Source organism: Meleagris gallopavo, chromosome 2 (assembly GCF_000146605.3).
Source record: "Meleagris gallopavo isolate NT-WF06-2002-E0010 breed Aviagen turkey brand Nicholas breeding stock chromosome 2, Turkey_5.1, whole genome shotgun sequence".
NCBI classification, from domain to species: domain Eukaryota; kingdom Metazoa; phylum Chordata; class Aves; order Galliformes; family Phasianidae; genus Meleagris; species Meleagris gallopavo.
The window spans coordinates 770,872-797,139 of record NC_015012.2 but is presented as its reverse complement, the minus strand read 5'-3'; the positions used below and the strand labels follow the sequence as shown (position 1 = coordinate 797,139).

At 40.1% G+C, this 26,268-nt stretch overlaps 1 protein-coding gene across 1 annotated transcript in view; it reads left to right on the top strand.

The window, feature by feature from the left end:
- Positions 1-23,807, top strand: part of ACYP2 (acylphosphatase 2) — a 45,393-nt gene extending 21,586 nt beyond the window's left edge. The window contains exon 3 of the mRNA XM_031552280.1: positions 22,883-23,807. Within this exon, the coding sequence (XP_031408140.1) occupies positions 22,883-22,997 (115 nt within the window). The 3' untranslated portion in view covers positions 22,998-23,807. The remainder of the gene's footprint in view (positions 1-22,882) is intronic.
- Positions 23,808-26,268: the final 2,461 nt, after the last annotated feature.

The following is a 26,268-nucleotide window of genomic DNA, read 5'->3' as shown; positions in this document are numbered from 1 at the left end:
GCAGTGTGTTGAGGGATTTAACAGGAGCAAGGCTGAGCCTAGTAGGAGCACTCACTGTAACACTGAGTATGGAAGGAAATACTGAGTACGAAAGATTTAAGTCTGAAAACATCAATTCTAAACATATCTCTTATCTACTTTCTTAAATAGGAATGTATATTATATAAAAATACAGAATATGTTTCAGAGCTTATTTCTTAGTTGCTTTTCCCTGTCCTTTTCCAAATGTCATGCCTGCGAGGTCTTTGAATTGAGATGTTTTGATTCTCATGCTACGTGGATGTTCGAGCTGAATGCTGGGGAAGGACAGTACTTTTGGAATGCTCTCTCCCTGTGAGGCAGGCAGGTACTCTAATAGGAGCGTCTGCCCGTTGCACTCACTGAGCTCTCTGCAGGCGGAGTCCTGCTGAGCTGTCTGCAGCTTTGTATGCCGGGAATGAAAGTGTATCAGTTTCCTGACTCTCAGGATTAGTCTGTTACCCTCTTTTGTACTCAGAGCAGAAAGGAGGAAAGATCTGGCACTTGCACAGAAACACTGAGCAGGTCTCTGAGTACAGTGGGACAAACTGAGCTGGGCTCCTCGTGTTAGACTTGTGTCAGCCAGGACTTGGGAATCTTTGCCTAAGCTTCTCTGTTCGTCTGCAGTCTAAGGAGGTACTTAGGTTCTTTTCACAGGTGCACCTGACCTTTAGTTGTTCTTAGTTTCCAGATCAGGAGTTAGAGCTGGTGTTTCCCAAGAATTCAGAAATCTTAGTTTCATGTAAGTGGGGTTGAACTCCAAAATTCCTCATATGGGTGTGCATTTGTAGCCTGTCAAAAAAGTTACTTGAAGCTGAAGGAATCCTTTGAGATGTATGATCTACATGTGCATTCAGCATCCTGAGCTCCAGCACCCTTTTTTTGAAGTTCAGTTCATTTTTCAGTCAGTAGTTGAAAGCAATGTAAAGAGCTGCTTGTCCATCTTATGTTGCTGCTGCAGAGCATCAGCCGAACTACCAAAGGCTTGGACTCTGTAGGCATGGTTAGAAAAAATCAACTCAGAACTCAAGCAGGGAAACGTGACTTGTGGTGGGCAATATATCTAAAGTAATGTGAAATCCACTTAAAAGAAAAAAAAGATTGCTTCAGAATGAGACAAAACTTTGACCTTGTGTTATTCATGCATCCTACCTGAATTCATAATGTGAACACTGTTGTAGTGGGGCAGACTTGCATCTCTTCCTTGGTGAATGTAGTATGAACTCCTGCAGAATTTGGGATAGACAAATACTGCAAAGTTGTCTTAAGTTCTGGGAAGCTTGTTTGGAGCTTTTAGGTTCTAAAGAATTTTTCTTGCAGGAGTGCAGCATTTAAATCAGGAGGGGGAACAAGTTGGTATCTGGACATCACAGTAAGAAGAGCTGTCTCATGCGTAGTGCTATGCAGAAGTCATGTCTTCAGCACCAACTGTTACACTCTACAAACCTGCACTTGCTGGTCTGTGCTCCTGGCTAATGTAGATGTAACAATACTGTGTCTAGTTAATCTGTTGCTTAAGTACTTTTCTAAAAAGTATTTTTCCTCTAGACCTTGCAGAAACAATAAGAGAATTGGAAAACTTCTGAGACTGGCAGGAGTAGCACAGATATCTAGGAAAGAAAAACAAGATGCAGAAGTTTCTGTCTTAAGTGTAACAATGGAAAATAAATAGAAGTAGTAATTGCTGTGGATGCTACTGGCAGAATTCAGGGAGTTACACTGAGGTCTGGGCACAGAGCAAGTAATGGTGGTTGTCAGGGTTTTGTTTCTTTGCTTTGTTAGCCTCTTTCGTTGTGTTATCTCCAGATTTGTGCAGATCTCTGCTTTTTTCTTTAAGGAAATGTTACATTTTTAGATACTGCTAAAATATTGATCTAATAACTTGCAGAACTTTTTCGAGACGAAGATAAGTACGATTCAGTACAAAGCTACTATCCTTTGTCATCTGTGCCATCTTGATCTTGGCTAGCTTACAAAACTAGATCTACCTCTTTGCTAAATAGCTGTGCAGGAAGGAACAGAAGGCCTGCTCCGTGGCCTAGAGCACTAGCTGGCATCACTGAAGCATTGTGTGCTGTGGCTTTCTGGCTGAACTGGCTGAGCGACTAAACCCCAGTGCCTGAAAAATATTTTATACTCTGGCAGTGTTTTAAACACATTTTCATCAGCATCTGAGTCAGATGAACTGTGCCTTAGCTGGAAGTATTCAAACAAATTGTTACCACCATGAACATGTCTCACATTATACTTTGTCAGACTGAAGTATTCCAGTGACAGTAATTCTGTCTTTAACTTCCTGCAGGAGTGTCATTAGGGTTTGGGCACATCAGCAGTGGTTTTCTGATGTAGGTAAGTCTCTTCTTAAGAAACATGATATTCTTTTCTACGTGTCCCTTCCTATTTAGAGCAGAGTTAACATTTCCATGCCTGAATGAAAGCAGTTTTACTTGTATTCTTTGTTTAATATTATTTCTGATTGTGTGTTAGGCAGCTACATTAGTTGCTTACTTCCTCAAGTTTTCAGTGCTTTCTCTGAGGCAAAACAATATCACTTGTATTGTTTTTTTGTAATTATCAGTACCTTATTTTTACTGTAATTTTTTGACATCTTCCTTACTTGTAAAAGTAAATCAGTAGAAGATTAAGAGTTCTAAACAGTGTAGAAGTATCAAAGCTAATCAGAGTCTCTAGTGATTTAGGTATCTGGTGTATTATTGTTTAGACATTACCTCAAAAAAGTTAAATAATACATTCAACATGATAATAAAACAGAACACAGGCAGAATATCGTGACCATTTAAATGGGCTTCTTGTTTATGTTCATTGTCTCTGGTGTAACAGAAACGTGTAGCCCTATCTGGATTTGCAGTGTCTTCATCATGGCAGTGAGTTGTGGCTGGGTGCTCACTGCTGCCCAAGTGTATGCAACAGTACATGTGGGCCTTCCTCTTATTTCCACATCTCTGCTCCTTGCCAAGATCACCTCAAAGCAGAGTGCTTCATGCTCTAGTGCTCAAAGTAGAGCCAGGGGATTCTTGGAAATGCAGCAAGGCGTAATCCTGACTCCAGTAACACTGTGTCAGTTCTGCCCAATCCCAGGTTTTTACTTATGTATGGGGTTGTTTGGAGGAGGAAAAAAGTGGTTAGGACATGGTGATGAGTTCCAATGTCTGAAGTGATCACAGCATTCTTCAGCTCTTGCATTGATGCAGTGAGCAGACTTAAATAAGTGTGATTCTACCTTCTCAGTCAGGAAAGCAGATTTCTGCTGTCAAGGACAGTGAAGATATTGCCTGGTTTTTTGTAACCACGTGCTGACACACTGGAGCTTCCAGTCCTCCTTTCTGTGTCATTAACTCATTAGAGGCAGTGTTGGGAAAAGTGTGTGCAGGGCAAGATGTGGCCCACTGCCATACTTACATGTGTGATAAACCTTGGTTGTGGTTTGTAATGTAACTTCAGGTAGCTTATTCACAAATTACTTAAGAATTTTGAGTATGCAGGCACATGAATTTCTGCTTCTTCATGAAATTAATTACAGATGAAAAGTGATATGAACCTGAATTTCTCAAAGAACTCAACTTATTTTAGCTTATTAATTAGTGTTGTTTTCTTGTTCCTGTCCTTATACAAAAACCCCTTTAGTTCACAGTGGAGGTGCTGTAAGGTTAGGGAGGATGCATGCTGAATAAGAAGATTCAGTGAATTTTAATTATGAAGTGTGATGCAGTCACAATTGAGTAGTCACAGCTGCTTTGATAACTGTACAGTACAATAAAGGGCAATCAGTTTCTCTAGGTGGATCACTAAATGGAAACACTGGGGCACATATGAAAGAACCTGTAATATGTGGCTGTCCAACCTTCTGGCTTATTTGGGCTGCCCTGATGGAAGAGGAATGGTATTGTGCTGTATATATGTATACCTACAGCAGGAGCTGTAGGTAACACTCAGGTTCATGGGATCCTTGGCTGTCAAAAGAAGAATTCCCAGGAAATGAATGTCCCATGTGAGCCTGCGGGTGATCTGAAATTTGGGGTTCTCCCATCTAATGGCGCATTTACAGCACAGGATGCTCAGCGCCTCCCCCCACATGGGGGGAGGTGGACAGGACCCCACCTCGCTGCAATGGTGGGGATGGGGTCTGGATGTCCTCCCATGCAGCCTGAGAGCGGTGGCCTGCTGGTGGTTTGTCCCCAATGGAGGCACATTGACCTCCACTGGCTCTTCCTCGGGCCCCGAATCCACCTCCGTGGCTCCTCTCTGCTCTCAGGTGGGTTCACCTCCATCAGCTCGATGGTGTGGAGCCTTCCCATTAACTGCTGCCTCTTGGCTGGTGGGCACTCCATCTGCCTTCTGGGTAAAGGAAACGCTCTGCCCTGTAGCACAAAGTAGCACTGGTGTCTCTCGCTCAGTGGCTGGAGTTCTGGGCACAGGGACCCCCTATTTATAGGGCTCGGAACCAAAGGCTGACTTCTGACATCAGTAGGGCATGGTGATGCCATTCTAACAATGTCCTGTGGTGACCAAACCATGGAGATGTTGGGAGTTGGTGCCTGCGGCCTGAGAGTTGTCCTGGTGCTGAAGGAGGAGGAAGGAGGAAGGCTCCACCTGCATGTGGAGCTGCTGCTGCCTGTGGGGCAGAAGCAGTTTGCAAAGCAGTGTGAGGGGCTGAGCAGCAATCAACCAGTTGGGCTGGGTGCGTTTGGCAGGCAGCTCTGCAGATGCCGTGAGTGAGGAGATGGGGATCCTCGATCCTTGGTAGAAATCAGATCCCTGAGAGATCACAGCCAGCTTGTTCTGCTACTCGAAATAAATTGTTGAAGCAGGTGGGTAACGTGAGCTGTGGTACCTCCAAAGGCACTTCTGGGTACGTCTACATCCTGTGTGGGTTAAATGTCCTTCAGTCACAGTCCATATAAAAATCACACTGCTAGATGAGAAAATGTTTATGCACACACCTCTGCAAGCCATATACAACCTTCTTTTTTTCTCTGTCAATACTTATATATCAGAATGGGTTTTTAAAAGTCTTGTTAATATAGTTGAATTAAAACAGAAATCTTCCTTGTGTGCAGATTGTATTTTTAAAATCTTTTGGGTAATAACCCACTGTCTCACTGTTCTCACATCTTCTGTTGTGTCATCACTGATGTTGAGCAAACATTAATGAATGTCAGTGGTGCTTTTTTTTTTTTTTTTTACTGCATGGAGGAAAGGAGGAAAAAGACACTTACATAACAATCTTGTGCATATCTGCCTGTTTCCCTGAATGCCTTTGTGGCTTCTTTTTGGTGAGATTTGAAGGGCCTGTAATTCTGTCCAGCTGTTGCGTTTCTAACAGCATTTGGCCATTTAATTCTAAATTATAAAACACAACATACGCTGAGGAGCCACTCATGTTAGAGGTATTAAAGGTGCCCTGAACCAGTGTTACCAGGATCTAAGTGGAAGCAGATATGAAAACAGGCCAGGTGGGGGCTTTTTCCTGACAATTTTAAGCTGAAGAAGGTATTTCTATCTCTAACTGGTATTTGTTGTTATTACTGAAACTTTGTGGTTGGTTTCACTGTGGATAAGTATTTTCTTGAAGAGGAAGTATTTCAGTATTTTTTAATGTTGTTTTTAATGCCAAATTTGTCACGGAAGCTCAAAATAATTGAAACTTTTTAAGTTGTTTGGCTTGGAATTTTTTTTTCTTCTTTACTTAAAACTTTATTTCTGTATCTAGAGGTTCCTGAAAGATGATGGTAGGATAGTTGAAGTTAAGTTTTGTGTTGTTCCACAGGCTTTGTATCAGTTGGAGATTCAGCTTTACATACTGGATAAGTCACCACCCCTGGGGGATGAACCCAAAAGGGCCATTTCTACTGGTTTAAAATGCTGTTAAAAACTGGTGCCAAACATTGCTCTGCCTTCCAGCCCGTGGGCTAAATGGGAAGTTGTTTGAACCTGTTATCTAAGTGCTATTGGTATTTTAAACAAACAGCAACCTATTGAATACTTAATATATTAACACAGTAAGTGGCCAATGTAAGTGGAAAAAAATAATGAAAATTTTTTTATGTAATTCCTTTTGTCATGTGGAGTGTTTTGTATCCTCTAGCCAGCCTATCTCATACAACAGTTTCATTATCTGAAAGAATTTTGCCATAAGGGTTTTGCATTCCTTAGTAAACATACTGTCTTCCAGGAATCATTCAGGTGCCCTGAGAAAGTAAATAATTGGTAATTGCTTGGGATTTGGAATTTTCTTAAGAACAGAAATTACTTTAAGTACACTGGGAGAGAGTGTGATTTGAATCTTAACAAGTAACAGAGATTTAGATGCTCTTGATCACATTTTGCATGAGAATCCTTCAGCTTAACAGCACATTATTCTGGAACAATCCCCAGGTGAAGTATGTGAATGGCTGTTCAAATACATTCTTATTTGCGAGTGTAGATTTTGTGTTTCTCTCCCTTCTCAATCTGTTCTGTTTGCCTGTAGGCTTAGGGAAATGGCAGCCCACATCCTTCTCCCATAGGAAAACTAGGTAGGATTGAAGCAGCTGTCTTCAGTTCTAGATATTATGTAGCTTCCTCATTCTCTGCAGACCTTTCTGCTACTGTTGGTGCAGATTGTGGTCATTTTGAGCACAGTGGTGAAAAACAGAAGATGTGAATGCAAAGTGCTGTGGTAAAATGATCTCCTGTCTGGTTATGCATGTTCAGGTGCATGATTACTGTCCACGTTTGTTTTCTTGCCCTATTTTTGCCACGTTTACCTCTACTGAAGACATCTTGAATCTGGTGTCCAGCCAGGGAAGCCGTTCTGTTTAAAGGTAGCAACTTTGAACTGCTTATGGTTCAATGAAAGCTACAACCACATAACCATTTTAGTCCCACATGCACACAGTTCATGTAACTGTATCAGAACTATACACACAGATCAAGGCCTGAACTGTTTATGCATAGTTTTCCTTCTGCTAATCTGTTCTCTTTGGAGGTTCTCTCCATTGCGTTTTTTTCCCATCATATTTTTTCTTAATCTCATAAGTAAAGGTTCTGTATGTTTATAGAAAGAAAGAAGAAAATAAAAGAACTTCACTATTTCCTGCAAAGTGCTCTGTTGCTTTGCCTGATTCCTAGCTGGTATTTGCATATCATACCAGAGGTGTTTTAATTATACATTGGGGAAAAATGAGCCATATTTTTTCTGATAAAATCAACGGTTTTCTGCAATTTGTGAAAGATAGGAAACTCATTCCTTTTTCCAGTGTGTGCATGCCTCCCAGCCTTTCAGATATCAGTACTTCTGCCTTTGGAGAGGATCAGCTGCAGCAGTTTGAATCTTCCTCTGTGCCCGGACAGGGAAGGAGTGATAGATAGGTACAGCACTCTTCACGTTCAGGTTTCAGTGTATGGAGAGGAGTCTGAAGGATTCTCTGTTGTCAGGTACGATTTGTTTAGTTGGCAGTTTTGACTTTTATCACTTATTGTTGCTGTAAGAAGAAAGGCAAAGTAATAGATGTTAAACAATTAAGTCTGACCTTTTTGAATCTCAGCTAACATTGCTTTTTGTCTGGTTCAAAAAGGCTGTTGCCTCTTCAAATTCATACTGGATTTTTGCCTAGGAAGCTGAATCCAGTTTTCATAAAGTAATGCACTTAAGATTTGACTCAACTATACTGAGATGTGCTGACCAATTCTTTTTGTGTATTTGTAAACGACCAAACTCTTGGGTTAATCAGTTTGATAAGTGATCCTGACTAGGAAAATGCTTAATTGTGTGGTTATCTTTCACACACCTCTGATCACTAAGGCACCTTGCAGGTGAAGCACTGTTAGCAGGTGGAATAGCAGATAGACTCTTCATTACTTATGAGTTTGATGTCTTTGTATTCCAGTTTTGTGAAGCTAAGATGAAAAGTGTCCAACAACTGAAACACAAAAAAAAAGGGGTAAATATATTGTTTTAAAGCTGCAATGCTGGATTTTTATTTAGTTTTTGGGGACAAAAGAAAATGTAGCATTTCTATGTTTATTGCATCAGGATCTATGAATGAATAACTACTTAGAGGAATAAAGGGTTGTTTCTCCTACCATTAAAGCAAAGGAAAAGGGAAGAGCAGAATGATTTGTGATGTAGTAGCAGAGGGTCTGTCAGTCCTTGTATTGTAAAGTCTTGTTTTCTGTTGTTTGTAAGTAAACCAAAAAAATATGCAGGCAAGACTGCAACATCCTGTATTAAGCTTAAAGCCAAAACGGATGTACTGCTTTAATTAAATACAAATCCTTTCTGCTGCTTTTCTATTATAGAGAAAAAGTTGCTCCCTAATAGCGAGGCGGGGGCAGTTTTGACTTGCAGGCATGTTGTTGGCAGTAATTCTTGTAGTTCTTACACTTGAGATGGCATATTTGTCTTGTAACAAAGGAGCAAGCCAGCCAAGTTCCATGTGAGAGCTTTTAAGTCTCAATTCAGTGGTTTTATTATTGCTACAGTGTATATATACACTGAGAGTTTCACAGAAGTGCAGGAGGCCTACACATGTGTTTTACTTTAATGAAAGATCTGTGGCAAAATTCCATGCATTACAATGAAAACTGAGGCCATAGGTTTCTTTTTTTGTGTATGTATGGGTTTATTTACTGTTGTTATTGTTTCTTACCCTTTGTGCAATTCCTAAAATTAGGATCAGTGTTCCATGTATTTGGTGTCAAATGAACTGTTAGCAGAAGTCCTTGGTGACTTGACTTTTACATCTTTATTTCTGAGTACCAGGATTTCCAATTTCTTGGGTTTGTTTGGTGATCCTGCATAATTTAGCGTGTGGTTTGGTACGTGTGTCCAAGAGGAAGTGCGATCTGGTGCTTCAGATAGTGCTGATATTTGAGAATTCGATGTATATTTTATCTGATGCTGATCCTCAAAAAATGCAGGTCTTTTGAATTGGAAATCCACAAATATTTTTCATAGTGATAGGGGACAGTTTTAAACTAAAGGAAGGGAGATCTAGGCATGATGTCAGGGGGAAGCTTTTTACTGAGAGAGTGTTGAGGTGCTGGCACGGGCTGCTCAGAGATGCTGTGGATGCCCCTTCCTGGGGTGTTCAAGGCTGGGTTAGATGGGGCCCTGGGCAGCCTGGTCTCGTGCTTCATCTGGCAGCTGGCAACCCTGCCTGTGGCAGGGCATTGGAACGAAATGATCCTTCAGGTCCCTTCCAACTCCAACCATTCTATGATTCTTTGAAAAACAGTGATCAAGCCTACTTGTTGGGATTATAAAGGGTGAAATTCTATGTCCGCCATGGGAAAAAATTGTACTGATTTTTGCAAGGTAAGAGTTGTACGGTTGGACTGCCCTTCTGTGGAGAGTGCTTTGACATGGCAGACTGCCTTCACTAAACACAGCATTACTCCCAAGAGGACTTGTAAGTAGAAAGAGAGAGTGCAGCATCCATCATAAATGTAGTAGGAAAGGACTCTTAGGCAGAGATGCAGTTACGCCTAAATGAGATGCATGCCCACACTGATACAGCTTGTAGGGTCAGAAGAAAGCTGTGCAGTTGAGTGTTTGTCTGCAACTTGCTTATTAAATTGTAACTTGCTGTTTGTAAGCAGTTTTAGCCTCAGTATCACAAACCACTTTTTTATGCTTGAGGCGACAGCCTTGTCTGGGGCCAGCTTGTTTGGAGAAAGCAGTAGGTTCTGTATGCTAATGGGTTTGTATTTTCTGTTCATGCCTTTTGTTTTCACCAGTCTTATCAGTGAATAAGGTGGGAAGCAAAGGCGGGTGACCAACTAAGATCCTTTGAACACTGCCTTGAAATGTGCCTTTTTCTACCACTGCTAGAACCTGCCACCTGTGAAGTCATTTAGACCAGGCTTTTCAGTCATCTTTTTTTTTAACTGATGCCCAGTTTGAGACCTTGGAATGTGACTTGCAGTAGTGATGTGCACAGAACTCCTTCGTGATCTTTTACCTACAGTGGAATTTGACATACTGCCACCATTATTCTGAAATCAGTCTTCCTGTCTCACAGTGGATGCTCCAGTTCCTCAGGAGGGATGTTCAAACTGCTGAAGGCTTATAGTGTTTATCTGGAATCATGTCTGGTCTGGTCACCATTTTTATTTGCTGTAGATTATATCCCAGGTTTTGTTGCACCTGCTGTAACTTGAAGTTCATATTTAACTGATAAACTTATACAAAGTGTTTGGTCTGTTCCTCTGTGCAACAAAGAAGCTGGAATATACCCTGGGTTTTATGAAGTGCATGATGACCTGAGCTGCTCTTCACAAATTTTCTTGAAATAGTTATTTTAAAGGACTTCCCCCTCCCCCTGCCCCGTAACCAACTGGTGATGTTTGTGAGTTTTTGTAATGCTTCATCCTAAACTGTTGATTTTGCTATTTTGGTTACAAGGTCTTAGTGTTGTAAAACAGGAGAAACGTTTATTCTCTGCATTTATAAATGGCCAAACAGATATGGGTGAGCATATTTTTTAATTCCAAGTGCTTGAGAGTGTTCTAAGTGTCTTGAATGTCAGCTTTTCAACTCTCAGCCTTTGAAAATCCTTGTCACTGGAAGCACCAAATAATTCCAAGATTATTTGGAAATGAGTCCTTGAAATTAGTTGTTCTATGTATAATTTATTTCTCTAATATAAGGACCTAGTAACTCCAGTCTTGAATGCATTTCTGATGTGTGTGTTATCACAACTGAATGTCAGGCATTGTTCACATTGCAAGGGAAGAGTTGAAACCTGCACACAGGCAAATCACTGTCATTCTGTGACCACTACAGAAAATGCTTGAAGCCAACAAAGGCACACAATGCATCGTAGCATCCCTCATTGTAGCAGCAAAATATCCCAGGTCTGTTAATTTCATTAGGAAGCCCTGTAGACTGCACACAAGCTCTGCAAAGGAGAACAACTTATTCCAGGGTGGTACATCATGAGTAGTTTGGTGGATTTCAGTACTCACCCTTTCCTGCAGTAATGAGGCACTGAGAGTTAGTTCCAAAACATAAGTTTTGTCAAGCATGTTAATGAAATGTGTACTTGAATGCTGATAAAATTGTGTCTTAAAGAAATCACTGTTTTTCTAGGTTTTTTAAGTCCTTAAATCAGATTACAAGACCTTTATAGTCACTGCAGCAGGCTACAGTCTGAAAATGATCAGGAACAGATTTGCCTGCTTTAACTATTTCAGACAAAATAAAATCAAGAGGGGAAATGGGAAAGAAACAGCATAAATTACAGAAGACAAATGAGATGCTTGATACTTTCTAACAGCCCCTGAAACTTGGAAGAAAGATGAAAAACTGGGAAGATACGAGTTTTGGAGGATATCCTTTGATAGCAGTTCTGTTCTTACCAGGTATTTCTAAGTAGAAATATTAATAAACTGTTGTGTTACTCTTACCTGCTGTTATAGTCCTCGTTTGCAGCACAGCAGCAAGGTAGCATTGCCTGCACGTTGCTCTTGAAGAAAATCTAAGAACTGATAAACTTATATATAAAATATATATATAATAAAAGGTGACTTTCCCTAGCTTTTACTGCGAATGTAAATGTCATAGTGTTTTCTGGGCCTGTTAATCTGGTGATCCAAAACATCTTTTTCTTCAAAATTGCCCCAATGCTTCTTTCTTTTGTCAGCCTACATTGCACGAAGCATCTGGAAAAATAAAACTTGGCACAGGACAAGGTGCTCCTTAGTAATTAACAATACCTGTTTAAAAGGAATACTTCAAACTGTGTGCCCATCCACTCTTAAAAGCCTTGATTTAGGCCTTTTTATATTAACTGTTATTTCTTGTAGTCATAGTTTTGGAAACTAGTCAAGTATTTTGCTACCTTCACTAAAAGTGTTCCCATTGCCTTTGGCAGAAGTGAGACACTGTCTGAAGTAGAAATCTGCTCTTGTAGTTCCGGGAATCTGAATGTTTCAATACTTTAAGAGAGTAGTTGTAATGCTATGGAGTAGACAGACTCTAATGAGACAACAGGAAAAAGTTCATAGAATGGCTTGGGTTGGAAAGGACCTTGAAGATCATCTAGTTCCATTCCCCAGAGATGTCCAAAACTAGTGGCAAGATTAGAAAGGAAGATCAAGCTTGTTGTTATAATGAAAAATTGGTAAATCTGCTGGTTTGCTTGTTACAAATGGCAACATCAAGTGCCATTGGTGCTTGGAGGAGCTGATAGAAAGTCCTAAGTTATCCAGTTTCATTTTTTTGGCAGGAACTTTTCTTGATTCAGTTCAACCCTGTTGCAAATAAACAGGAAAACATTTTTAAGCAATAGTTCAAGAACCAGATTTAATAAAAATACCAAGTCCTGCAGCACAGGAAATGTTGAATAGTGAAGAATGTGAATCAGATTATGTTTCAATAATATTAAAAGCCTTGTTTAATTTTGTTAAAGAAACACTGAACCAAAAATGTATTCATGCTCCGATAGCCTTCCCAAATAGCTTGGAGCTTTGATGTTAAATGTGTGTTTATTTCTACTAAGTGAGTATATTCATGATGACAGTTTATAGACCACAGGAATGGACTTTTGCTGTAGGAGTGCCTGCAGCACTGCTGCATCTCACATGATCAGATCCTTTCTTCCTATGGATGTTCTGATGATATTAATGAAAAGCAGAAACCTAACAACTGATGCTACAGATCAGTTTTGCATAATGTACATTTGTAGGAAACAAAGTGCAGTTGAGAGCTATACTTTGTCTTAAATTGAAGTGCTCAGCTGATACAGGCAACATATCTTCTGCTAGGGTTGTTTGGGATGATGACTTGAAAGGCTGCTTGGTGTGTTTAGCTCTTACTTGTGAGGACAGCCTCTGTCATGTTAAGGACTTAAAACCAAAGTGATCTGAAGTGAAAAGGTGAATTTATGGAACTTGTGAAGCCAGTAGAGAAAAACAAAATATTAGGTCTTTTGGGAATCGTGTTTTTAATGTGTATGAAGTCATGAGAAAATGACCATAGAGGTATGTTGGAAGATGAGAGTGTTTCTCCTTCTGGTGTGGGTTGACATGCCTACTAGAGGCCCAGCCCTTTGTCTAAGCAGTTTGCTACTGCAGCACACTTACCTCAAAGCACAAAGGGGAAGCAGGCTGGCCTGCAGGAAGTATATGGCTGGTTTTAAGTCCCTTCAATATCTATCCTTTGTAGAAACAACACATTATACATCAACAAATCCTAATTTATTGTAACAAGTGTTATTAATTACAAAGGGGACTTTATTTACAGGGGGTATTGTATCTCTGTGTTATACTTGGAGTGTACTAATCATTACCTTCCTTGTAAACATACCATGCTGAGTTCACCTCAAGGGCACGTTCTGGTGTGCTGGAAGCCACAAGTTGTTCTTGTGGGGTAAAGAACATGGCAGAACATGGAGTCAAGGTTCTAGACTCTGAGTGCATCTTGGTTTGGTATGAATTCTGACTGCATGTCTGTAACTGAGCTCTTCACTGTAGTGGCTGTTTTACTTTATTTACCAGGCAAATGAAACTGTGGAGTTGGTCTGTGTGATGACTCTGTGGTCCTCCAGTAGAGTTCCTTGAAATGCGTAAGGTTAGGGTTTATAAATTGAAGATATCATTGACTCTGAGCATTAAATTTATACTTTACTCCTTGCTCGACTCCAGTACAGCCATTTGCTTGAAGTACAGCTTATATGGGTTATGGTTACTAACCAGTTGCCAAGCTTTACAGAACTAGCTTGTCTAAAGAGGCATGAACTGGTATGGTAACAGCAACAGTTCCTCATTTAAACTCCTTGGTGTCTTTGGTTTAGTAGCTTGTTTATTAGAAGTCATTTTTGATTGCATTCTGTGCAATAGAGGAGGATTAGCCAAAATTTTTACTCAGTCTGCCTTGTGAGCCAAATCTTACCCTGTAGGAGGCAGGCATATTACAGGGGAAAAATAATAGGCCTTTTGGCTTCTGCATCTCTGCTTCTTTTAATTGCTTTGGGAAGGTAGGACATGAGCCTAACAGGAAGCTAGCTTTTGTCTTGCACTTTCTGTAGCACAGTAGGACATAAAAGCTATTTTGAATTACTGAGATGGCTAATTTGGTTTGTTTTGTCATTTACTTCTTTATTCCTTGTTGTTGAAATTTCTACATTGTTGAGTAGCTTTCTGAGATTTTTTTTTTGAAAAGTAACCAGATATAACTTACCAACTTGTTTTAAATGAAGAGATTCTCTAATTTTTATAAAAATGGACTTACTGCATGTCTGTAAGTAAATCTTCACATTCTATCTCAAGTTAACTGAAATAATGGGTGGGAAAATTCTGTTTTTTACAAGAATAAAATCTTCAGGCTCTGTTTCATTCACTTGGGGATCTTTCCTCCCCTCTCAGAGATGAAGACACTTTACATAGATCAGATAACAAAGTCGTATAACAAAGTAAATTTCACAGACTTACTTAGAGTGGAATGATCTTCAAGTCCAAATTTGAGATGCAAAGAGTTGAAAGTGCAAACTAGTAATGACATGAAAAGCAAACATTTCCTGATAGCCCATAGTATGTGATGAACATTAGCATTCAGGTCGCTTTTCTCAGGTTTATAAATAAAAATGTGACACCAAAATATGTTTTTGAAGCTTTTTTGATATCGTCACACCCAGCTCACATCATTAACCTGCCAGATTCTGAGAATTTGTCCTTGCTGCCAACGTGACTTTCAAGGAGTACCTCGAAGAAACTCTGACCATGTGTTCTCTAGAAAAAATGCTAGCCTTGTGTGCAGCAGGGTTTGACAGAAAGGAAGAAGTATAAACACATTAATAACTTTCATCTGTCAGCTGTGTTTATAAATATGAAGTCAAACACTTGATTAAGTATCTTTTTCTCCCCTTTCTAAAACAGTTGGAGAACTTTTGCTAAATATCCAGAGGGACAAGAAATGGCTGTTGTGATGTGCAGAGCAGCTAGTAAGCAGGCAGCAGCAGTGCAGCCTTCCTCATGCCCACAGGCTTCCGTTCTATTCTGGAGCACCACACCTACGCCTCAGCAGGTTGCTTCATTTCTAGCCCACCCACTTCTTGGCCCGTATCCTTAGACTACGGGTGGGTTTTTTTCCTTCCTTTTTTTGGGGCTTCAGTGCTCTGAAGTAACCTGTCTCTTTGCTTTTGCTGATGGACTGTGTTGGGGTCATCGAGGTACATTTGTTGAAAGTCCCCTCTGCTTGTTCTCCATTTCCTCCTTCCTCTTGCAGGTATGTATATGCAAAAGGTGTGGACGTACAATTAATGGTGGACCTTCGATCCTGACCTAGTGTATGGGCTGCTGCCAGCATTATTTTTGGTGGTTCATCGAGCAGGAAGCACAAGAGTTTAAAAATCTCTTGATGCGATTTCCCTGGGGGGAGTGCAGCAGTTTCCATGGCAGCAGAGGCACCCTGTAGCAGAGCTCCAGTGGCAGCTCCATTTCAGGTCAGGCTGCTTTCAGGTTTTACCCCAAGCTAGAGCCTATTTTTGAGAGTTTGAAAAAACAAGTAAAAATAAATATAAAAATTACAAGGAGCAGTGCATGAAGGTCAGTAGGAGAAATCTGACTGTTCTGATTGAATCCATTTGACTTTATCCTGACCAAAATGTTTACAAGTCTTCCTGGAATCTTCCTATTTTCTTGCTTCGGATTGTTTTCTCTACCTTGACTGTTTTGCTAAACTTAAAATGCTAAGTGTACTTTATTTATTTTGCTTTGTTTTTGTAGGGCTTTTTTTAGGCCATCATGTCAAACAGAACAATATTTTTCAAACACTTAATGTTTTTATTACCTTCCTACTATTTTTTACCATGTGAACAACAAACCCCATAAATTTTCTTTCCAGATTGTTCTTATACTGTTAGGCTCCAGAAGCAGGGACAGAGGTGTGGGGGAAATGGAATGGCTCTGCACTGATCGATGAGCTGCGAGACCCCTCTACTATACCAGCTTCAAGAAATCTTACCTGTATGCCAGTTTCACTATTAATAAACAAAAAGGCTTTCTACTTACTGTTCCTAGCCCTTTAGATTGCAGAGAAAGCTGTGATTTCTTCCACTTCTGAGTTTCTTCCAAAAGGTCAAAGGCAGACAGCAACGAAAAAGAAATCTGCATTTCTCTTCTGCAGACTTTTAAATGTCGGGGCTTATGAAAACTTGACAGTACTGTTATAGGATACAACAACATTTTGGAGGTATTTCATAAATATTTGCAGTCCTAGTTTATACACTGCCACAGATGTAAATACTGTCTTCAAAAAGCAGCATTCTCTCAGATGTTTTATCCTAAACAAAGGGAAATAAAGCATAAACACTTTGATGCCTTTATTCTCTCTCTCTAATTAAAGCATGCATTTCTCTTGTTCCATTCTAAGTAATGCTGTGGTTAAGATGAAGATAAACAAACATATATCTAAATTGTGTCCATGGGTCACTCTCTAGGTCCATTTCTCGTGCTACAGGCTGTAAAATGCTGCAATCTCCATTGTATTCAAAAAGTCCAACTTGTCTATTCTAAAAATGAGTTACCATAGGAGCATCCTGATTCCATACAGAGTCTGGCAAAGGAAAAATGCATTGTTCGTTTATGTACTCGTCTGGCATGCACCAACCCTCAGTGCATCTTTTTCCTTGTGAATGACATGCTGCTCATGAAAAATGCTATGATATTAGTTCTGGAAAGCTCATTGGGTTTTTTGTTTGTTTGTTTGTTTGTTTGTTTGAATAATGACTTTGTAGTTTAAAAAAAATAAATAATAATCTTCTCCAAAATTCATTTTGGCAAAAGCTTCTCACCTTAACCTCTGAGCTGGCTCACAGCAGTGTTGGTAATACCAACTGTGGTGGTCTTTTCAGGTGTGGAGACTAGGAACTTGTGTAATACTGTTGTTTTCTGTGAACCGTAAGCAGCTGTTACTCCCTGAATGATCAAATATGGACTTTAAGTAGAAGACAGGAGGTAAAAAGCCACATATCCTATTGCTAAACTCTTGCACCGTTTCCTTTTGAGCCAGAATTCAAGTTTCAGAATTCAAGTGCAAGGCTTCATAAGGCACCATTGAGGACACCCATCACTTCCATCAGATTCTCTTTTTCCTTCCTAGTCACACCCACACAGAGGATGGCAGGGTTCTTTCTAGTACTGTGCCCCGTCTCATCAAAGTGATGTGCAGTAGGTGTCATTCCTCTCACTGCTCTCACACCTGTACTGCTGAAATCACAGGAGCCCTCTTCCATCCTGCAGCAGGGTTTATTTTTCCGTATTAAAGTAGGAAAGAAATTTGCTCAGAGGAAGCTGCATAAAAAAGCATTTACTTGAAAAAATCTGTTTTATAGCAGTTGGATTTTAAAAAATCTCATTCAGGGAAATCAGTTGATCTGCTGGCTGTGATATTCAAAGCCTAGTGCTTTTTATGGCTGTGCTGCTATTATATTATATGGCAGAGGGAAGAAAGCTCAGTAAATAATATTTCCAGAGAGTGGTGCTGTGAGTGATGGGATGTCTGAGTGAGTGAGTGAGTGAGTGAGTGGAGCCCCAATACCAAGATCCCAGGTCTGCAGGTGTGCCTCGGGTTGCAGAAAGACGTGCATGCTTCCAGTAGCACGTACAGCCAGTGGTGTCTGCAGAAAGCACGGCGAGGGGATGCAGAACCAGCCCTTCAGATGTTGTTTTCCAAGCATGTGGAAAGGAAAGATCTTGGTTGCCTGGGTAACAAGTTGCTGTGTCAGGTTCATTTTTGTTAATAAGAGATAAAAGGGGCAGATCCTACTGTTCCTTCAGCTCCTAGGAGTAAACCACCACGGATGTGAAGATGGGCAGCAGCTGCAGTGGGGAGAGCCCAGGGCCTGCAGGCAGCTTGGGTCTGCTGAGCTGGTGTTGGTCTTCTTCTTTGGGACAGGGAAATTGTATGGTTTGTAAAACTGATTAAAGGCATCTGTTCATCCTGTACAGCCAACGTGGTTTTGAACTGAGAACAGAGTGTGACCCAGAGGACTTGTGCTGACATGTAATAACCAAGAAATAATACAATAGAAAAGAGTTATTTGGAGATTAGCTCTTCTTCCAACCTGAAACAGCATTACTTCAGAAATATATCCGTTGGAATACTTATTGGAAAGTAAGCTATATGCCATGCTCTTACAGAGAAGTTTAAAGGAATGTCCTCATTCAGTTCAGGCTGATCCCACGTGGCAAGTGAGGTGGTTTGTGTTTTTCTCACTCCTGAACAGAAGTGGGTAGCAGCAGTTAGTTTCTGAGTGAATGCTATAAATGATGAGCTGACATTCCAAATGCTGGTGATTGTTGCTCATCTTTTCTACACGCTGGGTGGTCTGAAATTCACAGTGTGTGTGAAAGGAAATGAAGGCTGAGTGAAGCAATAGAAGGATGTGGAGCCTTATCTTAATTCAGGTCTAGTGATCTGCATGGTAATGAAAACAAAAACTGCTTAAAAACATCAGAAATACTGGAAATTCTCTCTTCTGCAGATAAATGAAGAAACAATTACAATAACTGCATGCTACTTGTAGCAAATACTGATTTCCTGCTTTCTTTCCTGGTTAAAAAATAATTGCTTCCTGGTGTTCAGTGAATGGTCTGTCTCATGTAGACATGAGGAAAAATCGGTGAAGTAAGTGCAAAATATCAGCATCTCAGCAAAGAACTGAGCCCATACAGCCATCTGAATTCCACTAGAGAGCAGTTCTGTAGCTCTTTCTTTCCTATTTTCTGCATAAGGTAGGGGACACAATACACGCATCCTGTAATGTATCAATGGAGCTAGATTGTCCTAACGGAGCTTTCATCATTCTCACTTGATCCTTCTCCATATGAGATGATGGAGCTGGCTGTGCTGTGTGCGGGCTGGAGGGTTATTTTCTTCATGCATTGGAACGTGGGAATTGGGAGCAGCCATGCTCTCAGTTACATACAGTTATAAAGGCTAGACAAAGGAGGTAGTATTTCTGATTTTGTCCAAGACAAGCTCATCTTTAAGTGAGAGGAGGGGGGAAAAAGTCTGTTCTCTGGTGGGCATCAGACTAATCTAAAGGTAGCTCACAGAAGCTTCTGTTTGAAGTGATTCACCTATTTCACAGATTCTCAGCTACACACTACTATTTTCAACACAGTCACTACAGTTTGCCAATTCACCCTTGGTCTGATTGAAGCCCTGTTCATTTCCTGATGTAACAGCTATGCATGGCTCTCTAGAATGTGGATAATCTTTCACACTGCTTTCACCGCTGCTGAAACACACCACTGTGTGTGCTCACATCCATCGTTTGGTCTCTGCCAATGTTTAGCAAGTGTCAGCGAATGTCACTGGTGCCCTTTTTGCCACATGGAGGTTCCATGTCAGACACCACATGTCAGCCTGCCCCTCTGTTGCCATCTGTTGTAGAGCAACAACATGGAACAGAATATTGGAGGGAAGGTTCAACATCTACTGCTGTAGCACCAACATCTTGTCTCTGATGTTGTACGACAGCATCATGAAATAGGAGGCACTACTTTCAGAGCAGCCCTTACAAAACATATAGTTATTATGTGTAAGTAACCAAATTTATTTTTATTTTGAATATTGTTTTTAAAACATAAAAAAGAGCAATAAATCCTTGAAGCCATTGGGATAGGTGATGCTGTTTTTGTGATACTCATCAGGCTGGTCCAATGGCTGTGGTTGCAATTCTCTGCAAGCTCTCGTGTTTGTCAGAGGTTTTTGATGACATTTTACTCTTCCTGTACTTCATCCTTGAAAACAGTTGTTTAGAAATGTACCTACTGCTGGAAAGCGGTGACATGAGTGAGGCAGATTGTTAAGGATGTTTCTCTCCAGTAAGAGAACTCTTACAAAAGTCTGGTGGAGAGACATGATCGGATTTTTGCGTTGAATATCTGATTGCAACTCTCTATATTCCATTTGAAAATTCACAGGTAATGTATTTATGTTGGCTGAAAATGGAATCACAGATATATAAAAAATTGATTTTTTGTTGATTTTTTTTTTTTTTTCAATCTTGAAACGTTTTCTCAAATTCATAGAATCATAGAATGGGTTGGGTTGGAAGGAATCTTCTAGGTCATCTAGTTCCAACCCCCTACTATAGGCAGGGACACCTCCCTCTAGACCAGCTTGCTCACAGCCCCATCCAGCCTGGCTTTGAATGCTTCCAGGGAGGGGACATTCGCAACCTCACTGGGCAGCCTGTTCAGTGTCTCACCACCCTTACAGTAAAGAATGTCTTCCTAATATCTAGTCTAAATTTACTTTCTGACAGTTTAAAACCATTTCCCCTTGTCCTGTCACTATATGCACATATAAAAAGTCCCTCCCCTGCTTTCCTGTAGCCCCTTCAGGTATTGGCAGGTCGCTATAAGGTCTTCTTGAAGCCTTGAGGCTGAAGAGCCCCAGCCCTCTCAGCCTGTCCTTGTAGGAGAGGTGCTCCAGCCCTCTGATCATCTCTGTGGCCCTCTTCTGGATCTGCTCCAACATCCTTCTTGTGTTGGGGGCACCAGAACTGGACGCAGTACTCCAGGTGGGGTCTCAGGAGAGCAGACTAAGAATCACCTCCCTTGCCCTGTTGGTCACACTTCTCTTGATGCAACCCAGGATATGGTTGGCTGCCTGGGCAGCAAGCGCACATTGCTGGTTCATGCTGAGTCTTTCATCTATCAACACTCCCAAATCCTTCTCCTCAGGGCTGCCCTCAAGCCATTCCTCACCCAGCCTGTATCTGTGCTTGGGATTGGATGCAGGACCTTGCACTTGGCCTTGTTGACCTTCATGAGGTTGGCTTGGGCCCACTTCTCAAGCCTGTCCAGATCCCTCTGGATGGCTGCCCTTCCCTCTCATTTGTTGGCTGCACCACTCAGCTTGGTGTCACCTGCAAACTTGCAGAGGATGCACTCGATTTCACTGTCCATGTTGCATGAGATACTAAAGATGGTAATTAACACCAGTCCCAGCACTGATCCCTGAGGAGCACCACTCATCACCCATCTCCACATGGACATTGAACCGTTGACTACAGCTGTGTGACCATCCAACCAGTTCCTTATACAGTCAGTGGTCCATCCATCAAATCCATTTTGTATGTGGCCTGCAATCTACGTGTTGGACATGTCAGATCTGAAGGGACAAGCAGGCATGTTGTTTACAAGAGGAAGGAAAGAAGGAGAGATGTGACGATGTGTAAACATCTGATATATTTATTGATTTGAATTGCTGGTACCAGCTGTAGACCAAAGCTAATCACAGGTAATTCATTTTGAACATGAGATATCCATCTGCAATTAGTGGTTTTTAGAGTGTGTTTACATATAGAGCCTCCTTCTTAGCAATCACATGGGGAAGGGTTCACAGTGTTCTTTGTCTCTGCAAGTCTGTAATCCATGAAACTTACTCCTATGGTTATATTTCTAAGTATGTGAGTGCTCGCTATGCCTGCTTTCTTACCTCTTAGATACATAAGGGTGCATGTCTTCATATTCAAGGACCTTCCAAGAACGAGGTTAGTTGTGTAGGTTCTGAAAGCAGACTTGGGACCATCCATGCTAGTGATAAAGCTAATCTTACACAGCAATAGGACAGTTTGGGGAAAGTGACTCAGTTCTTGTAGTTTCTGATCTTTTTTAGTGGTGTAACATTGTGTCAGAAAAAGTATGAAATCATTCTTATCACATAGAGGGTCCCTAACCAGATACATTTTGATACTGGCTATTTATATTTTTTGACTGAAGAGAAGTAACTTGAATACGCAGTTCTCATGTCTTGTTGCAAGAAGACTGCATTTTATGATCTTCAGCGTGATTTTGCAAGGGATGAATTAACTGTTAAACAGTTTTTATGCTCTTAAGTGAGAATTTAAGCGCATGTTTATAATTTAATACTAATTGCAAGCATGTGCCTATAGTAATTTATCATCATAAAAGGTATCACTTGTATGAGAATACATTTTTCAAGTTTTGTACAGCAGAATACTACGTGTTTCTCAGGTATCAATACAACAGAAGTGAGTGTGTTTTCAGAAAGGCACTTATAAAAAGGCAGGTGTTGTCTGTTGCACTTCAAATGTCTGTGCACCTGCTTCTGTCACCAGTAGCTTGTCACTCACATACCTCAGTCCCAGTTGCTGCAGGATAGGAAGATAGATGATGTGCAGGTAGGAGCAGCCATCATACTGTCTGCTTTCACTCAATTGCCTCATTATAATTTGTACTCACTACAAATTTTCTGGTGTGCTCTGGAAGAAAAAAGCAAGCATCAGCTTAATTAGATTGAATTGTAATGGAAATGTATGCAAAAGTCACTGAATTTTACACAAGCATTCTTTTTTCTCACATTTTTTAATTTTTCAGTGTTAGTCGTAATAAGTTAATATCACTTTATGTACTGTAATTTTGTTTTGCTTGCTTTATTTTTTGCTGGCTTTGAATGTCTCATTTTGATTTCAGTTTGTTTCTTTTAGTTGCCAGAAAAGGGCAAACTGGCTGCTAGATTTTTTTCTTAATTTTTAATCAATGACTTTTATTTCCTTGCTAAAAGTATACTATTAATTTGCAAAACTAGTATGCCTACTTTAAAGCTATTATATGCACTTAAATGAGGTTATTAAAATGATTATGCTTTCACCTTTTCTGCCAGGTGTATTTTTATGTAATGTTCCATAGCATGTTTTGAAATGTTGATAGTTATTCTTTTAAATAGTTTGTTCTTTTAAAGGAGAAAACTAAGCGTATCTGGGGTAGTTTCCTCATTAAAAAGACTATTTCTTATGGCTATTAAAAAGGGAAAGCAGAATAAGAGCATAAACACCACATGTGTACAGTTCGTTACATGCTAATCCTCTTATTTTTCTTGCAGGAAATCCTGGCTGAGTAAAGTTGGAAGCCCAAGTTCTCGCATAGACAGAACAAATTTTTCTAATGAAAAGGAGATTTCCAAGCTTGATTTCTCAGGATTTAGTACTAGATACTAATAGACAAAACATCACTGAGTGCAAAACAATGATGTTTCTGCTGCATGATATTTGCTGTGCCTCCAGAAATTCACCAGAGCATTTGGATGCTTTCTATACTTGAGATAAATTGTTCCTGTTCACATGAAGCAAGAACTCTTAGTTGCCGTATTAGGTGTTCCACAACATGATTGTCAATACTTAATATCTGAAATGCCAGTACCTAATTTATTGCAAACTGTAAGTTAGATAAATGGTTAAATGTATCAGTGATTATTTGTGTACTTGGAGATTTATTATATACAATCATATGAAATCTAATCTTTACACTGTAAATGATTCATAAGTAATTAATTCATGTTCTACTATTTGTAATCTCACCAAAAAAGCATAGCTTACAGAACTGGAATTCTTAGATCTATTCTAATATCTCTATATTATAGATCATATTACCTGTGATAGTTAGAACAGTAATTTAAAATAAATGTACATTGCTTCAAACTAATATGGTTCAGCTACCTCTGGTTTGAAATGATGGTGATGCAGATACTTCTTGGACAACAAGATGACGAAATGCACTGTCTCAACTGTTTTTCCTTGTTTGCTTATGTTTTAAATCCATGCCGACTGCAAAGGATATTTCAGTCTTTCCTTTATGATTTTTCTGAAATTAACTGATAGTTTCAATTATTGTCCTTGTTGCACAAGTGTTTGCTCATCCAGTTATATGAATCAGCTTCAACAGGATGCTCCCACATTCATCATATCAAATCCTTAAATGGTCTTGAGAAACTTGAGTCGTGTGTATGCAATAAACATTGGATCTTTGCAGTTGTGGGATCTCACTCATATATAGTAATTTCTTCTCACAGGCACTGAGGAGTCTATCAGGGCTGGAACTGACTTATATCTTCAATTTTAAAGTGCTTCTGTGTCAGTACTGGTCCACAGAGGGAGGTTTTGTTAAAATCCCTGATACATCCAGGCAGGCACCTGTGTGCTCCAGCAGTACACTGTTAACCACGATTGGTGCAAACGTGCTGTGATAGAGTCTCAAGCTGTAAGTCCCTCTGAGAATTGTATGGCACCTTAGTAACACTTGTAGTTACGTGGTCCCATGGCTCTGAGCATGGGCTGAACCTTTCTGCAGTGTGCTGGGGTTCTATCCTCTAAAGTGCCCTTTGTGAGGGTACATACAAGTGAGGTTGATGCTGACTTATTTGGTACCTCTTCTAAGGGTAAATAGCCTCAATTTAGAAAACACTCAAATACTCAGTTCATTTTTTATTTCAGAAAAGGCCATTTCATAATTTAAATATTCATGTTCGTATGTGCAGAGCAAGGTGTGCTTAGAAAAGTGTGTTTGTACTGACTACAGGATTTATTTTCACTGGGCCTTTGTGTATAAAGCAGTAAAAATTCCTTCCTAGAATTTGCAGGAGTTATTTATAAGTTGTTACAGTTCAAACTGCACTTGACTTCTGTGATTATACACAAGCATCCTTTGTTGAAGTCATTGTCAATAACCCTCGTTCAACTCAGATGGTAAATGGCAGAGTTCAAGTGTAGCAGTAGCTCAGTAGCAGTTACATCCTCTCTGAAAACCATATCCTGTCAAACATAAGTAGTTTACATTTTCCTTGAAGCTACCTGGCATAAAATACCCCCTCAAAGGCACTTCCTGCCAAGTAGCTTTGCTCATGTTGTGAGAAACAATGACAGAGGAAGGCCAAAAATTAATGGGGTACTTGATATACAGGAAGAAGAGCCAAAGATGAAGTTGCTTTGTTGTGTTCTCATGGGTGGAGTTGGGTGATTACAAGGGCTCAATAACTTCACCCTGAATCCACTAGAAATGTGAAGCTTGGGAATGGGAATTGTGCCATTGACAAAAGGCTTCTGTGGGGAGAAACTGTAAGTATAAACCTTCAGAAAACTGAAAGATGAAGAAGTCTGTATGTAACTATTTGTCACGTAGAAAACCAGAAAATAATACTTAAAGTAATACTAGCACTACACAAGATTTTTAGTGTCTTTTCCAACCAAGAGAAGTGAGAAGTTATTTATAATCTTATAAAGTTAAGCAAATATTGTTCTTATGATCTGTGGCCTATGTACCGTAGACCAGATCTTTTGGTGACTCTTTGTGCAACAGCAGGTTTTTCTGCATCTGTGAGATATCAGCTCTTTATCAGCTCTTATCAGCTCAGCTTACAGGCTGTTTTTGAGTCTATCAGATGAAAGGAAGATTGATTGTGAAATACGTCTATAACCTTTCTCTTTGTTTGAGTTGTCAGTACTGATGTTTTATATTTTCCACATTCACTCTCCCTCTATTCTTTATGATATGACAAGAGGCAAAAAACACATAGAAATTATTTAGTCAGCTTAGCCCTGAGTGTTTTTTGACATTATTCAAAACTAAGATTCTTACGTATCCCATGTATTGCATGATAATATATTGGAGTCTTCTTATGGTGCTAAATACATTGCACATAGTGCTTTTCATTCTTGGGGAAGCTAAGATTTTACTGAGCAAGTAAGCAGTCCAGGTGTGTCAGTCTCTCCCATAAGACCTGGGCAGGCTTTTCAGGAGAAAGGAAAAGGGAATAATGAACAAATCCCTTGCCTTGAATTGTACAAGCAGTTGTATTTCTGAAGCGTGCACATGTAGAGTCCCCTGAAGTGAATGGATTTCCTCCAGTGGGCAAATGATTTCTTCCCTTGCACTCATTCTAGCTGAATGTGGAGGACTGAAATGATGATCAGGGTTACAACAATCATATCTAACATGGGAGGAGGAAAAAAAGGCATGTTTTTATGAACTTGAGGATTGGACAAAAGTCCATCTGTTATCAAGCTGAGGCACTAAATATTTGAATTAGCATGCCACTGACATCCTTACACTTGCCCACAGGGAAGTGCCATTACCCCTGTGATCTGTGAGATTTTATGCTCTCGACGTTGCACTAATATCAAACTTCAACGCATCACCTTTTTTCTTAATTGTTGTCACATAGCCATGCTTTATTCATAGAGGTGCCTGCAGTACAGTTAGAATCCTATATTTGTCCAGGAATGTAGTCAGCTTGAACTAAGTTGTTTTGTGTACAGGGAAATGCTTGATTTGCACAAAGTGGCACTTGCCTTACTTTTGGGTAAATACAGCCACTTAGATTGTAGAACTTCTGCCCAGGTGGTAATCAGCAACATGCAAATAATCCTGCATTTCTGTGGGAATAACCTGCACACAAGATGGAGGCTTGTGCTGACTGCAAGAAAGAAGAAATTG